The sequence below is a fragment of the Petaurus breviceps genome, unplaced genomic scaffold (assembly GCF_028583685.1).
Source record: "Petaurus breviceps papuanus isolate PSGF00001 unplaced genomic scaffold, PetGlider_PUasm1.0 175, whole genome shotgun sequence".
In the NCBI taxonomy this organism is placed as follows: domain Eukaryota; kingdom Metazoa; phylum Chordata; class Mammalia; order Diprotodontia; family Petauridae; genus Petaurus; species Petaurus breviceps.
In genome coordinates, this window is record NW_027185764.1 from 9,373,505 (window position 1) to 9,392,919 (window position 19,415).

At 46.2% G+C, this 19,415-nt stretch overlaps 1 protein-coding gene and 3 long non-coding RNA genes across 12 annotated transcripts in view; 2 read left to right on the forward strand and 2 right to left on the reverse strand.

The window, feature by feature from the left end:
• LOC138158643 (uncharacterized) overlaps positions 1-2,543 on the reverse strand; it is a 52,955-nt gene extending 50,412 nt beyond the window's left edge. For 2 of the 4 annotated variants that reach the window (XR_011167688.1, XR_011167690.1), the window contains exon 1: positions 478-2,543. This is a non-coding gene — a long non-coding RNA (uncharacterized lncRNA). The remainder of the gene's footprint in view (positions 1-477) is intronic. The other 2 variants (XR_011167687.1, XR_011167689.1) reach the window with 2 other exon arrangements.
• Positions 1-19,415, forward strand: part of LOC138158646 (uncharacterized) — a 316,165-nt gene that overhangs the window by 159,954 nt on the left and 136,796 nt on the right. The gene's annotated exons all lie outside the window — the stretch shown is intronic.
• The window catches only part of TNRC18 (trinucleotide repeat containing 18), a 160,239-nt gene that overhangs the window by 6,171 nt on the left and 134,653 nt on the right, over positions 1-19,415 (forward strand). For 2 of the 6 annotated variants that reach the window (XM_069084748.1, XM_069084749.1), the window contains exons 2-3: positions 2,939-3,311; positions 5,676-6,065. In XM_069084748.1, coding sequence (XP_068940849.1) covers positions 5,852-6,065 — 214 coding nt within the window. In that variant the 5' untranslated portion in view covers positions 2,939-3,311; positions 5,676-5,851. Of the gene's footprint in view, positions 1-2,858; positions 3,312-5,675; positions 6,066-19,415 lie in introns of those variants that run through there. The other 4 variants (XM_069084751.1, XM_069084750.1, XM_069084752.1 and 1 more) reach the window with 4 other exon arrangements.
• On the reverse strand, positions 7,116-8,419 carry LOC138158647 (uncharacterized). Its single transcript, XR_011167694.1, has 3 exons — positions 8,235-8,419; positions 7,777-7,870; positions 7,116-7,199 (listed from the first exon to the last, which is right to left on the reverse strand). It is a non-coding gene; the product is annotated as an uncharacterized lncRNA (long non-coding RNA).

Below are 19,415 nucleotides of genomic sequence, written 5' to 3' on the forward strand. Positions count from 1 at the left end.
TCCCCCCCCCCCCCCAACCAGTAAGCGATTGAACCCTTATTTCTTCAGGACTGTATTATGTTTTAAATTTTTAAAAAATCCTCCACCCAAGAATCTAAGACCTTCTCCGGTTTCTGAGTGAGGGCGGGAGAAAGGGGGTGGCGGTAGGATATTCTTAATCTGAATACCGGTATGTATTAAGCGGGGGGGGGGGGGCGTTGAATTTGCAAGGTTTTCAAAGAATAAAGAACTACTTTTTAAAAAGCTTAGAGAGAGCGCCTGTCATTCATTGCTGCTCCAGTGATCGCTCAAGATCCCTCGGCATTCAGTTCAGGCAGCCATATAAGCTTCAGACTTGCATTAATTTTTTCTGCAATCACCTCCCCCCATCCCGAGTCTCTCGCACTCTCATTCTCTCAGCACCCCCCCCCCCCCCCACCCCTTCCCTCTCCGAGGATCCTCCAGTTAATTTGGGAGCCGTTCGCTGTAGTGTCCTACCCAAGTCAACGTCCTTTTCTCCGCCGAGTCCGAAGGTGCCTGGGTGATATTTAGATGAGCGCTTCCTTGCTTTTAACATAGAGACATTGCTTTCCTCCTTGGCTCATTACTATTTTAGTTTCTTTCTTTCCTCTTCTCTCCCTTCCCCCCACTCCCGCCTCCCGCCTTCTTCCCCTCCCCTTCTAGATCTTCTGCTTCCAAAAGAGGGCAGCCTAGAAACCAGCTAGATAGGCTTTGGCGAAGGGCAACTTGAAACTGCCCTCCAGAGACTGAACTTTTTTTTTAAATTTATACTGGAATTAAATTAGACCCCCCCCCCCGGCCGCGCTACCTCCCCCTTTTTTTCTTTCTTTCTAAAAGTCGAGAAAAGAAAATAGAATGGGGTCGAAGTACCAGAATGCTCTCTTTTCTGAAAGTTTAAAAGAAGTGGATATGAAAAATAAAAGGGGCTGACCGAATCCTTAAACTTGAAGTGATTGGGGAATACTCTGGGGTTCTCAAGCCTTCATTAAAAAACGACTCAGCTTCCTTTCCTAATCAGAGAACAGGACCTACTTCTTCCCTTCAATGTCTTGTTAATTTTATTTAGTTAAAATAAGGAAATAGACAAGCACTAGATTTTTCATTGTGTTCAGTTACGGTCTCTCCCATACACCCTCCCCCACTCTCCCCGATTCTTTTCCCCTTCAAGAGAAAGCCCCAGATATATTCCACCAGATCTTGCTTGACCCCCGTCTGGGAAGTCACCGCGGAGCCAGGGAGGCTCCGCGGTGACTCCAGCCGCGGCTCGGCTCGGGGACTGAGTCCGAGGCTAGCTGGGTGTTCAGGCAGCTTTGCCTCCCGGATTACTGAGTCGCTAGTCTCTTTATTTCTCCTTCTAACCAGGTACTCTTTTCTCTGCAGGCAGGCGAGCACGAGAGAGATTTTGCTGAAAGGGCAGTATGGAAAGTACAAAGTCTGGGGAATTGGGGGGACTTTTACCCCCTCCTTCCTCTCCCTCCAGTATGAGCGGCCAGTAAAGCAGTTAGGGGTTTGGCTGCTGCTTTCCTTTAGCTAAACACATCGCCCCCCCGCCTGCAGTCCACCCCGCCTTCCTTCCAGTTGGGAGCAGAGAATGAAGGGACAGAGAGCAGGGGGTTGAGAGGAAAGGGATGGGGGTGTGCAGCGGCTAGAGAAGAGGACCTACGCCAAGAGTTTTTAATATTACAGTTTAATAGGTTTCAGAAGGCCCCGCAGAGAAATGCAAATAGGATGAAATGTCAGAATCAAGTGGGATTCTGTACTCTAGCTCAGCCGCTTTAATCCTGTTTTCTGCTCAGATTTTTTGGGGGGAGGGGTGACGATTCTGAAAGAGGGGTTTGGGAGGGGCTTGAGGACTAACGACTGTAAGTGGCTTCTTCAGCTCTAAAGCACAGCAGCTTGGGATTGTTTTAGGCAGGGACAGCTCTTATCACGCACCCATACCCCCACCTTCGTTTCTATAGGAACCCCCTTTAGAAGATTATATAGACACTCACCCGCTGCCGCCTTGGCCTCTCCAAAATATTAATCATTAACGATCTGACATTGCGTTTCAGGGAGGAACTGGGGCTAGGAAAACTGCGTTTGCTCCCCCACCCCCCACCCCCATAGAGAGAATGAATGGTGGCTTTGTAAAGAAAAAATAAATCATGTCTCTTCCTCCCTCCCATTCTACACACAACTGGATTGTTACTGCACCATCCTCCATGGTTGTGTAGCTTGGAAAAGATCTGGGAAGAAAAGGAGATGCAGTCTGTGTTTATGCATATATGTGTGTGTGTGTGAGAGAGAGACAGAGAGGCTGAGAGACAGAGATGGAGAGAGGTAGATGAGGGAGGGAGGGAGACTATGGAGAACGCGGGGTTAGGGAGAAGAAAAGCAAACAGCCTCAAAGCTCTCCTTTCTCCTCTGGTTCCCCTGGATCCTACAAACTCTGTAGTCCTCGTCCCTTTGCCAGGTCCCCAGTACGCAGGAAATTGACAGCATTCCCATTAAACAGCGGAATGAAAAGAACTGAATTGCAGCTACAACCATCTTCTACTATTTTGATCAGTCAGCCCAGACTGGGAGGGGGTGTGGGGGAGGGAGAGGGAGGAGGAGGAGGGCAAGGGCGGGCGGGGAGGGGGGTCCACTGGTAGAGAGGGGAGGGCTGCCTGGAAACGGCCGGGAAAAATTCTCACCACCAGTTTTGATCATTCAGCCCCGCTGAGGGGAGCCTCGAAACTGTTCGAGCCCCTTGGTCCATAATTGGTTTTATAGGAATGGCTGAGGGCCAAAGTGTTTACATGAGCGTGATTGGCAGCGCAGAGAACCAATGGGAGGTTTACTATGAGATCCTGGCTGGCCAGCCCGGGAGGAGGAGGGAGCAGGGGAACAATGCTGGTTTCATTGCTAAAGAGTTGTCCTCCCTCCCCCCCCCCCCATTTTTTTTTTTTTTTAGATCCAGCGAGAGGAACTTGAAAGGGGGTTGTGTAATGTACCTTTTCCAATCCCGGGCTGTATATGGAGATTTGGGATTCTTTAAACCAGTGCTACCTGGATTTTATTAAAAAGCGGGGACCTCTGGAGAAAGAAAGCTGGATTTTCCAGGAAAGCAGAGCAAGCCGGGTCCCAGAGCCTGTTTGCCGGAGGGTGGAGGAGTTGGCGAGCCGAACGGATGGACTAAAGGACATTTTCATACCAAAAAAAGGAAAGGCGGGCAAAAAGTCTGAGTTGGATATAATTCCCGAGAGGGAAACAAGCACGGGGGGCAGGCGGCAGGATGGCCGAGAGGCGAGGCGGTTAGGCGGGAAGGGGACCATCCGCTCCAGCAGGTAGGTTTTTCCCCACTCCCTTATTTTTTTGGAAAGTTAAATAGTTGGCTCTCCCACCTCGGTTTCCTATCCACTAGGTCTTACCTGCCTTCCTTAGCCTTCTTCACGTCAACCCTTTCCACCCTCAAACTACTTGGGAATGCAGGGACTTTTCTGAGATCCGAGCTGCATTGGACTTTTCCACTATCCCCCGTTTTCCCCACCTTAGCCCCCTCCCTAAGACTTTCCCTTCAGAAAAAATACAACCTAGAAGGGAAAATCTCTACTCTCCAGTAGGAAAAAAAAAATACCCCAGCTTCCCTCCGTGCCCCTGCAGTCTGTGAGAGCGGTGGGAAGAGGGAGAGACATTTTAGATTATAGGCTGTTTTTAATTAAAAGCCGGAATTCAGCCATTTTAACTGCATTTAAGGGAGAAGAAAAGTCGGAATCATCCAACGCAGTGCACAGAAAGATAAATCAACCCTTTCCATAATCTGAATAAGAAGCTTCAACTTTAAGCTCTCCATTTTTTTTGTCTTGTGTCCATCTTCTGAAAGCAGTAGTTACATTTTTTTTTTTAAATCACGTGAAGCTCATCCGCCGCTGTGCTTAAGCTGGAAAACATGTATCCAAGGTTGTGGCGATCTTAGATTTTAAAAAGTAAATGTTTCATCTGGTAACCAGAGAATGGGAGAGAGGGAGGGGGACGAGGGACGGATGAGCTGTTTGTAAGTAAAAACCAGGTTAAAATAAGAAACCATTAACAAAGCTGGTAAGAGAAGCCTTGGTAAATGACTGGAGGTAGATATTTTTGGTTCAGGGTATTTTAAGCTTAAATTATGTGCAAGTCCAAAGGGAAGGAGAATGTGGCAAACTCCCGGCTAGTATTTACTCTGCAGATAAGACACCAACAAAACCCAATACTGGGGACTTGTCTTTGGGATGTGGGGCTCTAAGACTGGGGAGGGATTTAGTTTTTTTTTGTTTGGGGGAGATAGTTACTGGGGTTTTTTGTATAGTTTTTAAAAAATAATATTAAAAAATCAGTTGCTTGTAATTGCTCAAGCCGCTTGCTTTTGAAAAGAGAGGGAAAATGTATCCAAACTGATTCTCCCTTCCCCCAAGAAACCAGCAAAGGACAAATCTTTTAAACAAACAGCTTTAAATTGGAACTTCGGGAATATTTACCAAACAAGGGGGTGGGGAGGGTGGGGGAGGAGGATACTCCCTCTACTGAAAACAGTCAGATTTTAGAAGAGGGGAATTTTTTTTTTCAGCAGTTTATTTTTTTTTGAGGGTTACTGCATACTCTGAAGTAGACTTGATACCACCCCCCCCCCCCCCCTCCCTCCCCCCCGCCTCCCCCCCCCCCCCCCCCCCCCCGTCCCCCCCCGTCCAGGGTTAGCGACCTCCCTTTTCCATACAGGGTCTATCGAAAATGAAACCAAATCTTGTTCTGTTTTGTTTTTTATATTTCTACCAAATCCTAAGGCTAGAATGTATGCCACGTCTCACCGAATTTTCTGAGACAGGCTGTCACTGAAGGGCAGGAAGGAAAGAAGAAAAATCCCGACTTGATAATAAAACCACTTTAAAACCCTTGCTCTCACCAACTCAGAGGAATGGGGATCAATTTATAGTGGATTCAGGAAAAAAAAATACAATTCAAAATGAAGACAAAAAGGGAAACGATTTAAACTAAAGAACTAACAAGGTTAAATATTAAACTTTTCCCATCAGATACTAAGCAAATGTTTAGTGAGACGTTTTAATCTTCAGAACCAAAAGGTTTCACTGTTTTTAAAGCTGAAATCTGTGACATTTTGGAATAAAATATATTTCTGCGGGGGGGATCCGGTCTTTCCGAGAGAAGCAACGCTAGCCTTCCCCTCTCTGGCTCAAAATTTCTGGAGAAAAAGTGGGGAGAAGGGGAAAAAAGAACCTGTGAAAGCTGCCCCGGGGATTGTGAGTCTGTCGAGGGGAGTTGAGCGGCAGAACAACCTTCCTTTTAGTAATATTTTGAAAGCCTAGATCTGAGGAAGACCGAACGGGTAGAAAATAGCGGTCATTAAAAAAAAAAAAAACTGAAATGCGATGGTCCATTTATATACATTTTTGACTACGGAAATATCCGCTGGGTCTAATGAGCTTCCCTGCCTCATTCAGGGGCAAAGGGAGACTTTGGGGGAAAAGACACTTGTGAGGTTTTTCAAAGTGGTTTCCCTTTTTTGGTGGTGGAAAGGGTGTTGTTTGTTTTCTCTTAGGGCTGGGAGAGCTCCGCCGGCTCCAGCCTACCTGCTGGCCGGGCTCCGAGCGGGGCTGCAGTACGGAGGAGGGAACAGCTCTAACTCCAGGGTTTGTGTCTCTGATCTCTCCCCACCGCAGGCAAAGAAAATGCCCCCAGCGGACTCTCCGCCGGCCGAAGACCATGGAACTGCTCCGAGGCTTATATTTTAAACCCCTCTGATTTGGGGTGTGTGGAGGGGGGGAGGGGCGCTGGGAGGGGGGGGCGCCTGGGGAGGGGTGGAGGAAAACGAAACGGCTTGGAAGTTGGCACTCAGATGATGGATGGCCGAGATTTGGGGCCTCCCCGGTCTGTCCACGGCCCCCCCCCTCCGCTACTGTCCGGGTTGGCAATGGAGAGCCACCGGGTCGGTGCTGCCACGGCCGCCGGCCGCCTGCCTTCCTCTTCTGGCCACCTGGCTGCCGGGCTGCCGGCTCCCCTGCCGCCGGGAAAGTACATGCCGTCGGGAATCAACCTCCACTCGCACCCGGGTAAGTAAGGGTTCGAGGTCCCGGCACTCGACCTCACTTCCCGGTTACCACTTCTGGCCACTCTGTTTCCCCTTCAGTGTAGAGCTGTGGCCTCCTGACCCTCCTGATTTACACTGTCCCGAGCCCCTTCAGATTTCTAAAATCTGATATAAATAAGAAGTTCGAACTTGTGACACCGGGATGTGGAATACCCAGGGTTAGGCTATTGGGGAGGACAGTGGGGAAGAATTTCCATGAAATAAGGATTTTAGTCCCTTAAGTGAATGTACTTGGATATCTTCCTTATCTGCTCCTTCTGCAACCCTTTCAGTCCACTGGGAGTGTTCCCTTGGAGGTATGGAACAGACCATCCTCTGACTTAGGGACACGATCAGAATCAGTTCCTTCCCGGGAGGGGCAGCGGACATAGTAGCCGTGCCCAGCTCCAGCCGGACAGATTGCATTTTGGTAGAGTTTCGGACAAGGAGAAAACTAGATCTCCCTTTTCCCTTTGAGACTGGGCCCAGACTGGGGAACTCTCGAAAGCTTGAGAACCGTTGGAGGCTTCAGCTGAAGAGTTCATTCCATGCCCAGTCTACTCTGCTCAACCCGGAGTGAGCCTGAGTTCCTTGGCTGAAGGAGGCACAGGCTAACTGGAGTTAGGGTCGGGTAAAGGAAACATTCTCAGCTTGTGAAGGAGCTTCCTGGAAAAGATTTGCTCTCCGTTGGAACAGTATGTGTCCTGAAGTATAGTGGGCAGCTGCTTCAGGGGCTAGAGATTCATTTGCACTGTACCCCTTCTCCGATTCCCACCCTCCGGGTCTGTACTGTCCCATATGGTGCGGCCTCGGACTTGGTCTGGCTTATCTGCTTAGGGGGAGGTTGACCTCCCAGCCCAGCTAGTTGGATATATTCTTGCGGCAGAAACCAGAAAGAGAAAGCCCGAGTCAGAGCAGACATCATGGGAATTAAGCAGGTCGGAGAGCCTTCAGAAGTCTCGGTTTGCAATATCCTTCCTCCCGAGTCTTCGGCCGGGGAAGAGCTGGCTGACTCAGTAGCTGGACGCTGGGGATTGGAGGGGAGGGGGAGATAGTTCCAAGGTAGCTTTTAGAGGTTAGTCCAACCCGAAGAGTGTAGTTTTCAGTTTCAGAACCCCTTCAAGATAAAAGGAAGAAAATCCCACAAAAAAAAACAGAAGGGTAAAACTTTTTTCTTTTCTTTAAAAAATATCTTTTCCCACTGCCTTTTCCCCCTTTCCCCCCCCCCACTAAGATTTGTTGACTAAGATTTTTGTAAGCTTCAGTGTATTTAATATGCACCCAGCCATATATACACCCTCCCCTTGCCTACGGTCTCAGTCTCCGAGCTCCTACCGATGGCTGATTCACTGATGTCAGGCAGTCAAGACTCTGCCTATCCGACCCCAGGGTGTACCCGGACTGAGATCCAGGACTGTACGGGAGGGTGGTAGAGGGTTCTACTGACTAGGGGTGGTGGTGAATTGCCTTGTTCCATTTTGATTCTTTGATGTTGCAGCTGTTGTCTGCAAAGTTGTGGGGAGACCTCCTGCCCTTCTGCGGTTCAAGACTTTTTTTTTTCCTGGGGAATGGGGAAGGGGGTTGCTGTGATGACAGTAGACTTTGCTAAGGTGACAAGATTTTGTGTGTGTTGCTGCAATCAACCCTGCCTCCCTTCACCCGTCTGCAATGAATGACTTTGAAATTTTGCAAACCTGATTGCCAACATCTGCAGAGAAGGAAGCTGCCCAGATCGAGGGGAAAGATTTATGGGCTAGGGAATGGTTGGCAGTGCCAATTTTCCAGGTGCTGAAACGAGAGGTGTAAAATGAACAAAGCAATAAAACGAAGCACATGGGCACCCGCCCTCCACCCCCCACCCCCCAAACCTCCTGGAACTAAATCCAGCCTTCGGCTGTCTACTCCCTCTGCTTCTAGTGACCCTCTCTGCCCAGCCGGGCTAGGACTTGCATAGGGTTTACTTGAAATAACAACTAGTTTTGCTCTCTCTGAGCATGGAGTATATGAGCTAGTTGGTCTAACTAACTTGGCCTGGAGAGAGGAGGGCATTTTGCTTGGTTGGATTCCAGCCTTAGGCCCTTCCTACCCACCACTTGTCCCCGCAGTTGTGACCTGTCACGTTCTAGCTTCTCTCCTGCCCTGTGTTGTTTACCAGGTCACGCCGTCTGTTCCCGGGCAGTTGTGAAAGTGGGAGGCTGAGGCGGTTGCGGCGGCGGCGGCGGCGCGCTGGGACGCGTAGCCTAGAGCTCGGACTGTGAGGGACTGTGGGAAGGGAAGGAGGAAAGAGACCGAGTTCCTGGGTCCTGGAAGCTGGGGTCTTGGGAGAATGGCGCCGAGGGCCAGCAGAACGTGGAATCGGCCCCTGTTCCCCACTTAGTTTCCCTGAATCCTCCCGGCCCCTTTCCTTCCAGCTTGCTCCCACCTACCCCCCATTTCTCGGCAGAAGAAGCATCCCCTAACTTCTCATTAAAATTTAAATTCTTCCCATGAGCAAGGGGCTATTTCGTTTTTCTTCCTTTTGAAGGGATCTATTTTTTTCCCGGTGGGTATTTTAGGGCGTTAACTCAATGGAAAACGCCCGACCAGTAGCTGAAGCATTCATTTGAGCGCAGGGGAAGGGAGGGAGTGTAACAGTGGGAAAATCAGAAAGGTGGGGTTTGTGGGGTGTTCGTAGTCAGAGCTGACCAGGGGCTCCTTTTTCCTGCCACTGCCTGGTCCCAGCCCCGGAGCTGGCGCCTCCCTCCCTTTCTCTCTCCCCCTAGTCCCGGGGGCCCCAGGCGACCTCTTCCCGCTTTCTCTTATTTATTTTACGTGTTTAACTTTTCAGGAACCTGCCCGGGAGCGGATCGGAGGGACAAAGGGCCTTTGTGAGGCGACACAGTGCAGGGGGTGGGGGGTGGGGTGGGGGCGACCTCTAGGAGCAGCGGTGACCTAGAATGGGGGACTGAGAGGGGGTGAAGCGGGGCGGGGCGGGATTGTGTGCTGGGGTGTAGGGGACTGATGTGGAGGAGGGTCTAGCCTAGCACAGGAGCCCCGAGGGTGCCGCAGCAGAATGGATAAGTGCTTAGCGCTCTCTCGGCCCTTCCAGGGACTGGGAAATTGGGGTAGGGGGTGGGGAGGACGCCAAAGGGTGGGAAAACTCGCCCCGCCAAAAGAAATCGGGAAAGATGCGGTCTTAAGCTTTGCTTACGAAAAACCCAGGGTGAGGAGACCCAGGAGTTCTGGCAAGACTGTTAGCCTGGCCTAGACCAATGGGCTGATCTTGCGGTGATAACCCTCCCTAGGCCCGGCTAAATTCAGTGCTCACTGGGCCTTGAAATGACTGGAACTCTATTCCCTTCTTGGCGTCTGGCCCGGGTGGGGAGGAAAGGAGGGAGCAAGTCCGTACTAGACGCCACGTCTGCCTCCACACTGCCGAAGAAATCCCCTAGTTAGGAAGCAGTAGGGGGGAGGGAGTCACCTGACGAGGCTGGGATTGGGGTCGATCCGGGCATTGGTAGAAAAAAAGGGGGAACTAGATTTGGGTTACTGCGGGTTGGGAATAGAACAAATTAGTTAATTGCCCTCCTTTTCCCAGGTGCAAACTGTAGGTCCGCCCCCACCCCACCCCACCCCCCAACCAGGAAATGGACTACCCAAAATTGAATGCAATTTTGGAAAAATGCTGTCGTGGAAATTAAATGTAAACTCAGTCAAGGGTCTAGAATGAGGGTTTCTGACATGAACCCCAGAGGTAAACTGGGCATTCCTCTTCTCCCAAAGGTGGGGGATGGGGTGGGGAGGGGGGCGCGAGTAGCCCGTAGGATCCTTTAGGACTTTGTAATTATTTCCGCTGGTTCTATTTTAGTCTGCCTCAGGCTTTTTATTAACTGGGCCTGGCCAGTCACCCTACCCACAGCCCTGGGGCAGGGGCTGGGCTTAATCCCAGAGCCCAGACGCCGGCCTCAGTGAAATTAGACCTGTTCTGGGCCAGCCTCTTTCTCCCCCGCTCCCCCCGACCATTGGCTCCCGGGAATAGCCGGGCCTGACTGGGTCTGGTAGGTGACTGGAGGAAGGTGGAGCCAGGTTCAGTTTCGAAGCTCACCACTCTTTGTCCCTTCTACTGTTTGGACGGGAAAGGAGAGATTTAGACTCTTCCTGGAGGGCTAGTTTCCTGGGCCGCTTCCTTCTGCCCTCCCCCTGAGAGGTCTTTAAATGAATAGAGTCCAAGGGTAATTCTATTTTACCGGGGACGTTATTTTTTCAAAGTGCTTTCACTTGTACTTGGAATACGCAAAACCACTCTGAAGTAGGGAGATTGTTATTATTCCCATTTTAAAGATAAGGAAACTAAAGTCCAGAGAGAGTAAACTAATTTGCCCCGGGACACATAGCTGACTTGTGACGGAGATGGGACCAGGATCCAGGTCATCTGACTGGGACCAGAGTTCAGTTCTTTGAACTTTTTTTTTTTCTTTCTTTGTATCCCCCGAATTTAGCACTGTGCCTCGAAAATTATAGGCACTTAAAAAAATGCTGGTTGACTCCTTTCAACACAGCGTTTGCCTTTCTAGAAGCTAGTAATCTCTAAAGCGTTAATTTCTGCATATTTGTTGACTGATGTCATGAAGGAAATGTCAGGAGGGTGTGTTAAAGCTAAGAAAGAAGCTTTCCTATGAAAGGTCTTCTGATATTAAGGGAGGGTACCTGTATTGTCTTCAACCTTCCTTCACTGGAATGCTGTTGGGTGTGCTAGACCCTGGAATTCTAGAAGGGACCTTTTTCCCTCTCTTTTCAGTTAACCTTTTGGACATTTGTCCATGTATTTTTTTTTTTTTTAGAGTTTATCTTTTCAATAATAGTATCTTATTTCTACTAGGGCTTCAACATTGAATATAGCTTTATTTGAGCCTCACAACAACCCTGTAAAGTTAGTGATTAATGGTGGCGGAATGATTAATTCCATTGCTTCCATTTGTACATTAGCAAGTGCTATTCTTTCATTTTTACAGATAGAGTAAAAGGTTAGTGGTGAAGTGATTTGCCCAAGATTACACGGGGGCTAGCAAGGGGCATGGGGCTCCTGAGTCTGCTGCTCTTCTCCAAGCACAAGGATGTCTTGGAGGTTGGCGCATTCTCCCTGATCAGATTAGCTGTTGATCAGCCTTTTACTTGTTATTTATTAATCTGAGTGGGGCCTGAGTAAGTGGTGCTGCCCACCGGGTTTCTTTCGGTACCCACTGCTAAGTAAGATTTATTTCAGTTTCCCATTGGCTCTTGGCTCACCTTCTTGAGGGTTAATTTAGGGTAAACATAGAACTTAAAAGCAGAGTCTCCTCTCACTGGAACGAGAACCCTCAAAAATACTAGGAAAGTCTCTTTGCTTTCACGTTTTCTTTCCAGGAGGAGAAGACATCTGACTTACACTACTCGTGTGAGGCAAGTCACTTAACCTGACACAGAGCCAGTTTCCTCATCTAAGTAATTCCCTAGTTTTAGCATTAGAAGGGACTTCAGAGGTCATTTAGTCCAACCCCCTCATTTTGCAGATGAAGACACTGAGGCTGGAATGAGTGGAGAAACCTTTCTATTGTCATACAGCTTGTAATCGAAGGAACCGGCATTTGAAACTAGATGCTCTGATTTCCAAATCTGGTGATAGTGATACGGCCTGTCCCTGCTGTGTGATGATTAAATAGTTAACATTTATATAGCACTTTAAGGTTTTCGATTGGCTTTATATTATCTCATTTGATTCTCAAAAACACTGTGTGAAGGTGCTGTTATTATTCCCATTTTACAGATGAGGAAACTGAAGTTGAGAGAGGTTGAGTGACTCACCCAGCTAATGAGCATTCTGAGGGGGATTTGAACCCAGGTCTTTTTCTGATTTCCGAGTCCAGTCCTTTAGCCGATGTGCCTTTCTGCAAAACATGAAGTACTGTTATTTCTTAATCTGTGGGGTTCTGGAGATAGGTTCTTTCTTCGGACTTAGCCCTTACTATGAATTTGTAGGTCTAACTGAGTAGAAAGGCACTCTCATTAGCAAGGGAGATTCTTGATTTGGATGTAGGTTAGGGATCTCCTGTAAACTAAACAGTAGATAATACCATTCTTGCCTTGACTGTAAGTGCCCACAGATTCATTCCATTATTAACCTGCAGTAAACCTGCAGCTCTTCCCCAGGCTTGATTCTGAGCAGTTGTTTTTAAACATGTATTTTTAAAAGCATGTTAAAACATGCTTGGATATTTGGGTGAGGTTGGAAGGTGTAAAAGTCATTTTAGCACTCGATTTTGGGAGGTGTTACTAGGCATAGGGGTGCAAGGTTGTATCGCTGTCAGTAGCCCCAGTTACTTTCGGGGCCATGGCAGTATCCAAGGACCTCCCACAGACAATAATAATGGTTAACATTTATATAGTACTCTGAGGTTTTCGGAGTGCTTTACAAATATCAGGTTTTTATCCTGACAAAAACCATTTGAGGTAGGTACTATGACTAGTCTCATTTTACAGATGGGGAAACCGAGGCAGACAAATTGAGTGACTTTCCTGGGGTCATACAGCTATGGATTAATGGATTAGTGTCTGAGACTGGATTTGAATTTAGGACTTCCTGACTGCAAATCCAGAGCTCTGTTCTACCTAAGTAGCTGCTGTAGGGTACTACAAGAATGTAGGAGTAAATGCATGGGAAATAGATCCTGAAATAATGTTATAAATTAGTGATAGGTTCTTAGTCTTATAACTGGAAGGGACTTCAGAGGTTATCTAATCCAGTCTTCTTATTTTACAGATGAGGAAATTGAGGCCCCAAGGTCACACTGGTAGACAGTCCAAGATCTGGGGTTTCTAAACCAGGCTTGATACCTCTCAGTCTAGTCACTTTCCACTAACCTGCTGCAGTTAGCAAATATTTTTGCTTGATATTTGATATTTGAAAGCATCATATTAACATTAGGGTATAGGGATAGAGATAGAGACTGAACCTGTAATTTTGTTGGTAAATGGGACTCCTAGATGAGGAAATTCACCTCAGGAAGGTGCATGTGAGCACCTTCTCTGTAATTTATGCTCTCAGAATTGCCCAGGATGCTGAGTAGTTAAGTGACTTAACCAGGGTCACATGGCTAGTAGATGTCAGATGAGAGACATGAACTTTTGGAGTCTTCTTGACTTTTAGACCAGTTCTTTTTCCTACTCTGCCCCATTTCCACTCCACATTAAAACAGTAATTCATGTTTTAAGGTATCAGTATAATCACAGAAAGTTAGAGCTGGGATAGACTAAAGAACATAGATTATTAGAACTGGGTGGGGCCTTAGAGTATGAAGTAGCAGCTGTCAGAGCTGAAAGTGACCTTAGAACAAAGAATATAAATGTCAGCCCCAGGAGGGACCTTTGAGATCATCACACCATCCTTCTACCTCTCCTCCCTCTTTAGAGATGAGAACATTGCTGCCTAAGGTCATACTAGTGTGTGACCTAAAGTAACTCCTAGTAAGTGTTAAAACTTGGCTAGAACCCAGATTTTATAGGAATAATTCTAGTGTTTCCAATTTTAATAGCAGTAGCTAACACCTATGTTGCTGGCACTGTTATATATGTGACAGAGGGATGTGAGAGGTATAAAATAAGAGTCCCTACTCTGTCAAATGAGGTAATATTTGTAAAGCATTTAGTAGGACAGCTAGGTGGTACGGGGGATAGAGTAGTGGGCCTGGAGTCAGGAGGACTTGAGTTCAAATTTGGCCTCAGACACTGAGTAGCTGAGTGACCCTGGGCAAGTCCCTTAACCCTAATGGTCCGGGGGGTAGGGAGGAAGCAAAGCACTTAGCTTAGTTCCTGGCACATAGTAGGTACTATATAAATGTTTATTTATTCCTCTCCTAATTTTAAATAACATGAAAGCATGCATATATTTAAATCTAGAAAAGACCATTAGACATTATCTGTTCCAACTTTGTCATTTCATAAGTGAAAAAAGGTGAGTTCTAGAGAAGAGATGTGCCAAAGGTGACATTGATAGTAGCAAGTCTACAAGTTTCACAGATCTTTTGACTCCAGATCCACCATTTTTTCCACATTGGTACCTCAGTGAGAGTTTTAGCTCTTTAGCTCTTTGGGGGGGAGAGGGGAGGGAGGGCCTAGAACTCATATTTCTTTCATTGGTAAAGTATGAAATAGTCCTGGGGCCTCCAGCTTTTCTCAAATGGCGATCTCTAAGGTCCTTTCTGGGTCCTAATATTCTATGAGAAAATAAGAAAGAATGGTTACTGATATTTGGAAATAAGATTGGAAATCCAAGAGAGGTATATAGGCAATTAATATAAATACATAAGACCAAAAAACATTCCCGATAGATTAGTGGCCAAAGGATCCCGACAAACAAGAACTGCAAACTTGTCAGGGACCATGGAAAAGATTGCTCCAGATCACTAAGAGAAATGCAAATCCAGACAACTCTGAGGTTTCACTTTGGGTAGGGTTGAGGGGAACAGTCATACTAATACATTAATACACCAAAGTTGTTAATGGGTTAGATCATCCTGAAAAAACGGTGGAATACGTTAGAAAAGTCATTAATAGTTTTTAATAACCTTTGACTCAGGCATTCCCACTACTGGATTGGGAAATCAAAAGCAGAAAATTTCCATATATGCCAAACATTGGTGTCTGAATGGAATTGAATTTTATTTTGTCATAAAAAAAATGATGAATGCATAGAATTTAGACAAACGTGGAAAGATGTATGAATGTATCTAGTGTGAAGCAAGCAGAAGATCCAGGAGAATAATATACACACTGACTCCAGTAATGTAAACAAAAAAATCCCACTAAAATGAAAGAGAAGGTTGAGTCATTATGGCTAGCCTTTGGCCCTAGAGGAGAGACGAGAAGCGCTTCCCTCTGTCGGTGGAGTGTGGGAAAGGGTGGCAAATATTGCAAACACTGTTAATTATGCAGACTAGATGCCCTCGTCAGTTTTACTGAACTCATTTTCTTCATTACAGGGGAAGGCTTATTTGTTGGTGCTATGTCAGAAAATGACTAGACATAAAAAGAGAAGGCATACAACCTTTGAAAAAAATTAAAATTTACCATTTTTAGAAAAAAGACCAAAAAAATATTGGAAGTTGGATAGGAAGAATGAGCCTTAAAAGTACAACTAAGAAGCTTGAACTTGATCGTACATACAGAGAGGCTCATCTTAGATTCTAGAACGGGATATGATTAATTGACATTTTAATTCAAAAACAATTTAGCAACATTGGTGCTAAGGATACAAAAACAAGAGTCCTCACTCAAAGAGCTTATAAGAGGGGAGGGGGATATAATACAATGTATACACTAATAAGTAAAGTCAGGAAAATTAAGTGTGGAGACAGCTGGAATAATATTTGGGGTCATCAAGAGATTTATGCCCAGAAGAAAGGACCAGGATACCAAGTCTTAAAAAAAAGAGGGGGAAATTCATTCCTGGCATGAGGGTACTGCTCCTTTTAGAGGAGATAAGAGTATTGAATTCTAGCCTGGTAATAGTCCTTGTCTACTTTGGCTGGAATAACATTTTTTTGGGGGGGGGAGGGCAATTGGGGTTAAGTGACTTGCCCAAGGTCACACAGCTAGTTTTTGTGTTAAGTGTCTGAGGTCGGATTTGACCTCAGTTCCTCCTGACTCCAGGGCCAGTGCTTTATTCACTTCGCCACCTAGCTGCCCCCTGAAATGCCATTTCTAATAAGTAGTAAGACATGTCTGAAAACCTAAATGGGATCCATGTTGTGGAGGGTTGAAGTGCTGGCCCGAGGTTGTAGTTAGGCTAAGGATGGGACTAAAGGCTTTTGGTAGGGGAATGAATGACATGGTCAGATTTGTACCTTACAAAGATCATTTTGGTAGGAGGATAGAGAATGAATTGGAGAGGGGAGAAGACTGGAAGCAGGACAATTATGGAAGTTAAGGCATTTAGTATTTGGGTTTTGAGGGCCTGACCTAGAGTAAAAGGAAATCAATTCATAGTATCCAAAATGAACTAGATAGAGGGAAGTTAATGTTTCCTTCAGATCAGAAAGAATAAGATACAGGAAAAGTCATGTAAAGAGTCCTCCTGTGTGTGCTGGGGGGGGGGGGGGCTATGAATGAGTAAGACTACAAACTTTCACACAGGCTTACTCTTTACCGCTCCCTCTCTGAGACTCGGTTTCTTTTTTTTGTAAAATGAGGCTAATACTTGTGTGCTAGATTGAGACACACACATATAGACACACAGACATATATGACATGATAAATATAGGAATCTTTTGCTTGATGATAAAGTATTTGTAAAAAAATATTAATCAGTCTGTGAGGAAAAAAGAGTCCTAATTGCACCACATGCCTCAGGGACTGGTTGTAAAGAAAATACTTTGTAAACTTTGAAGGACTGTGTAAGTACCAGTTATTACCTGAGTGGCAGTAGGGGAGATTGGAGATCATCCTGTGTTAGGCTAGGGCTGTGGAAAGACTAGGAAACTAGACAGGCTATATGGGATAGAGGAAGAAACAGCATCCTACCTAGGGAATGAGACCCGGGTTCCAGTCCCACCTCTGTTACTACCTAGGAATATGACTTTGGGCAAGTTACTTCACACCTCTCTGGGACTGGTTTGTTGACGGAGTTGGAATCTGTAACTTTAAGGGTTCCTTCAGGTTCTGATTATCTATGTCATTATTGACCAGTCTAATTTTAAAGCCAAAGAAGGTATCTGTTGAGAATTCACTTACCAAACCTGGGCTCTAAGTGGGAGCTAAAGTTGCCAGGCCTTGATTCAGGGTTTGGTTGCTTTGTTGTATAATAAATATCTGATCTAGTCTCATTGTGTGCATGCAAGTAAATTAGGCTAAATCTAATCAGTTATGTTAATTGGTCCTAATTATAAGAGAAATCAGGAACTATAGTCAACCTAGGATGAAAAGTGTGGAGAGTTGGGTAGGGTGAGTATTGCTTGAAGCCTGGACTTTCAAAACCAGCTGGTAAAGTGAAGAGTTAATTTACACCTTTCTCTGCTCTCACTTCCTTTCTTTTCTAACAGTGGCGATTGCCTTAATCTCTGCCTGGTTTGGGTGCTGCCATTCCAGTGTCAGAGCTATTAATAGCGAATAATAATAGCTGGAATTTATCTAACCCTTTAAGTGTGTGCTTTACATATGTTAAGGCAGCTAGGTGGCCCAGTGAGTAGTGCTCGGGGGCTGAAATCAGTAAATCTCATCTTCTTGAGGACAGATCCAGCCTTATTTACTAGCTACATGGCCCTGTCCAAGTCACTTCACCCTGTTTGACTCAGTTCATCTACAGAATGAGCTGGAGAAGGAAATGGCAAACCATTTCAGTATCTCTGCCAAGAAAACCCCCAAAAAGGGGTCATGCAGAGTTGGATGTGACTGAAAATGACTTGACAACAACAAAAATGACGTGTGCTATCTCCTTTTGCTTTTTTTGGAGGGGGAAAGTAGGGCAGTTGGGGGGTTAAGTGACTTGCCCAAGGTCACACAGCTAGTTTTTGTGTTAAGTGTTTGAGGTGAGATTTGAACTCTGATCCCCCTGACTCTAGGGCCGGTGCTCTATTCACTGTGCCACCTAGCCGCCCCTAACATGTGCTATCTCATTTGCCCCTTGCAACTACTCTGTGAAGTAGGTGGCCTTATTCCCATTTCTCCACAGTCATAAGGATACTGGAATGGCTTGCCATTTCCTTCTCTAGTGGATTAAGGCAAACAGTTGAAGTGACTTGCTCAGGGTCACACAGATAGTTAAATATCTAAGGCTGGATTTGAATTCAGTTCTTGACTCCTGGGCGGGAAGGTGGCACAATGAATAGATTGGAAGTCCTGGAGTCAGGAAGACCTGAGTGCAAATTAGGCCTCAGACACATAATAGTTGTGTGACCCTGGGCAAGTCACTTCATCTCATTTGACTCAGTTTCCTCATCTGTAAAATGATCTGGTGAAGGAAATGGCAAGCCACCCCATTATCTTTGCTAAGGAAATCCCAAGTGGGATAATGAAGAGTTGGACAGGACTGAAAATGCCTGAACTTCCTGACTTCAGGCCCAGTAGTCTACCCACTTAGCCATCTAGCTGCCTAGAGGAAATTTTAATGGAAGAGATTTTAGTAGCCATTTAATACAATCCCTCCCATTTTACAGCTGAGGAAACTGAGACTCAGGTGAACTAACCTGGCCAGGGTCCAGTAAGCAGTAAGTGTTAGAGCTGGTATTCACACTCAGGCCTTCCACTACAGCACCCAAGGCTTTTTTCCAGTGTCCCCTGCTACTTTAAGGGGAATGAAAATATTCAGAAGTGCTGCCTTTTGGTTGTGCTGCATATTAAGTTGGTCTGGATGATCTCTGAGGTTCCTTCTAGGGTATACAATATGTGAGTCTGCTATGGTATTACCATGGTGACCTGTATTTTCTAGGACAATCCTGACTTCAGGAAAAGGGAGCACACTTGTGAATGAGGCTTTCTGAAAGAAGGAGTCTCTTTTGTCAGGCTGTGCTGAGCCTTGTTTTTGGTTTAGAAAGTGTGGTTGTGGCATTGACCTGACCACTTCTGCCAGCCTGTGTTTGTAGGGCACCTACAATATCCACAGAAACGTTAGGTGCCGTGGGGAGGGGCTGATAGAAAGCAGTAGAGAAATCAAATGGAAAGAACGCTTGATTTAGATTCAAGGGACCCTGAATGTCATTGAAAGCCCAGGCTTTGACTTTTGCCACCTGTGTGATCTTGGGCAAATTACTGGGCCTCAGTTTCCTCATCAGTCAAAATAAGGAAATCAGAGTTGGCCACCTCTAAGGTCCTTTTGGGCAGACTGAACAATACCAAGATCCCTCTAGCTCTAGTAGAAAGACCGAAGTTAATATCTTGCCTCTGACACGAGTTGTGTAAACCGGAGAAAGTTACTTAAACCTCAGCCTCAGTGTCCTCATCTTTAAAATGGGGATAATCATGGCACCTCCTTCATAGGATTGTCATGGGGATCAGATGAAATAACATACACGACACTTTGCAAAATGTAAAGTACCATATGTTCTGTTGTTTTCAGTTCTGTCCGATTCTTTGTGACCCCTTTTGAGGTTTTCTTGGCAAAGATACTGGAACTGTAGGGGGTGGCTAGGTGGTGCAGTGAGTAGAGAGCTGGCCCTGGAGTCAGGAGGACCTGAGTTCAAATCCGGCCTTAGACACTTAACACAAAAACTAGCCATATGATCTTGGGCAAGTCACTTAACCCCAATTGCCCCCCCCAAAAAAAGATACTGGAGCTATTTGCCTTTTCCAGCTCATTTTGCAGGTAAGGAAACTGAGACAAACAGGG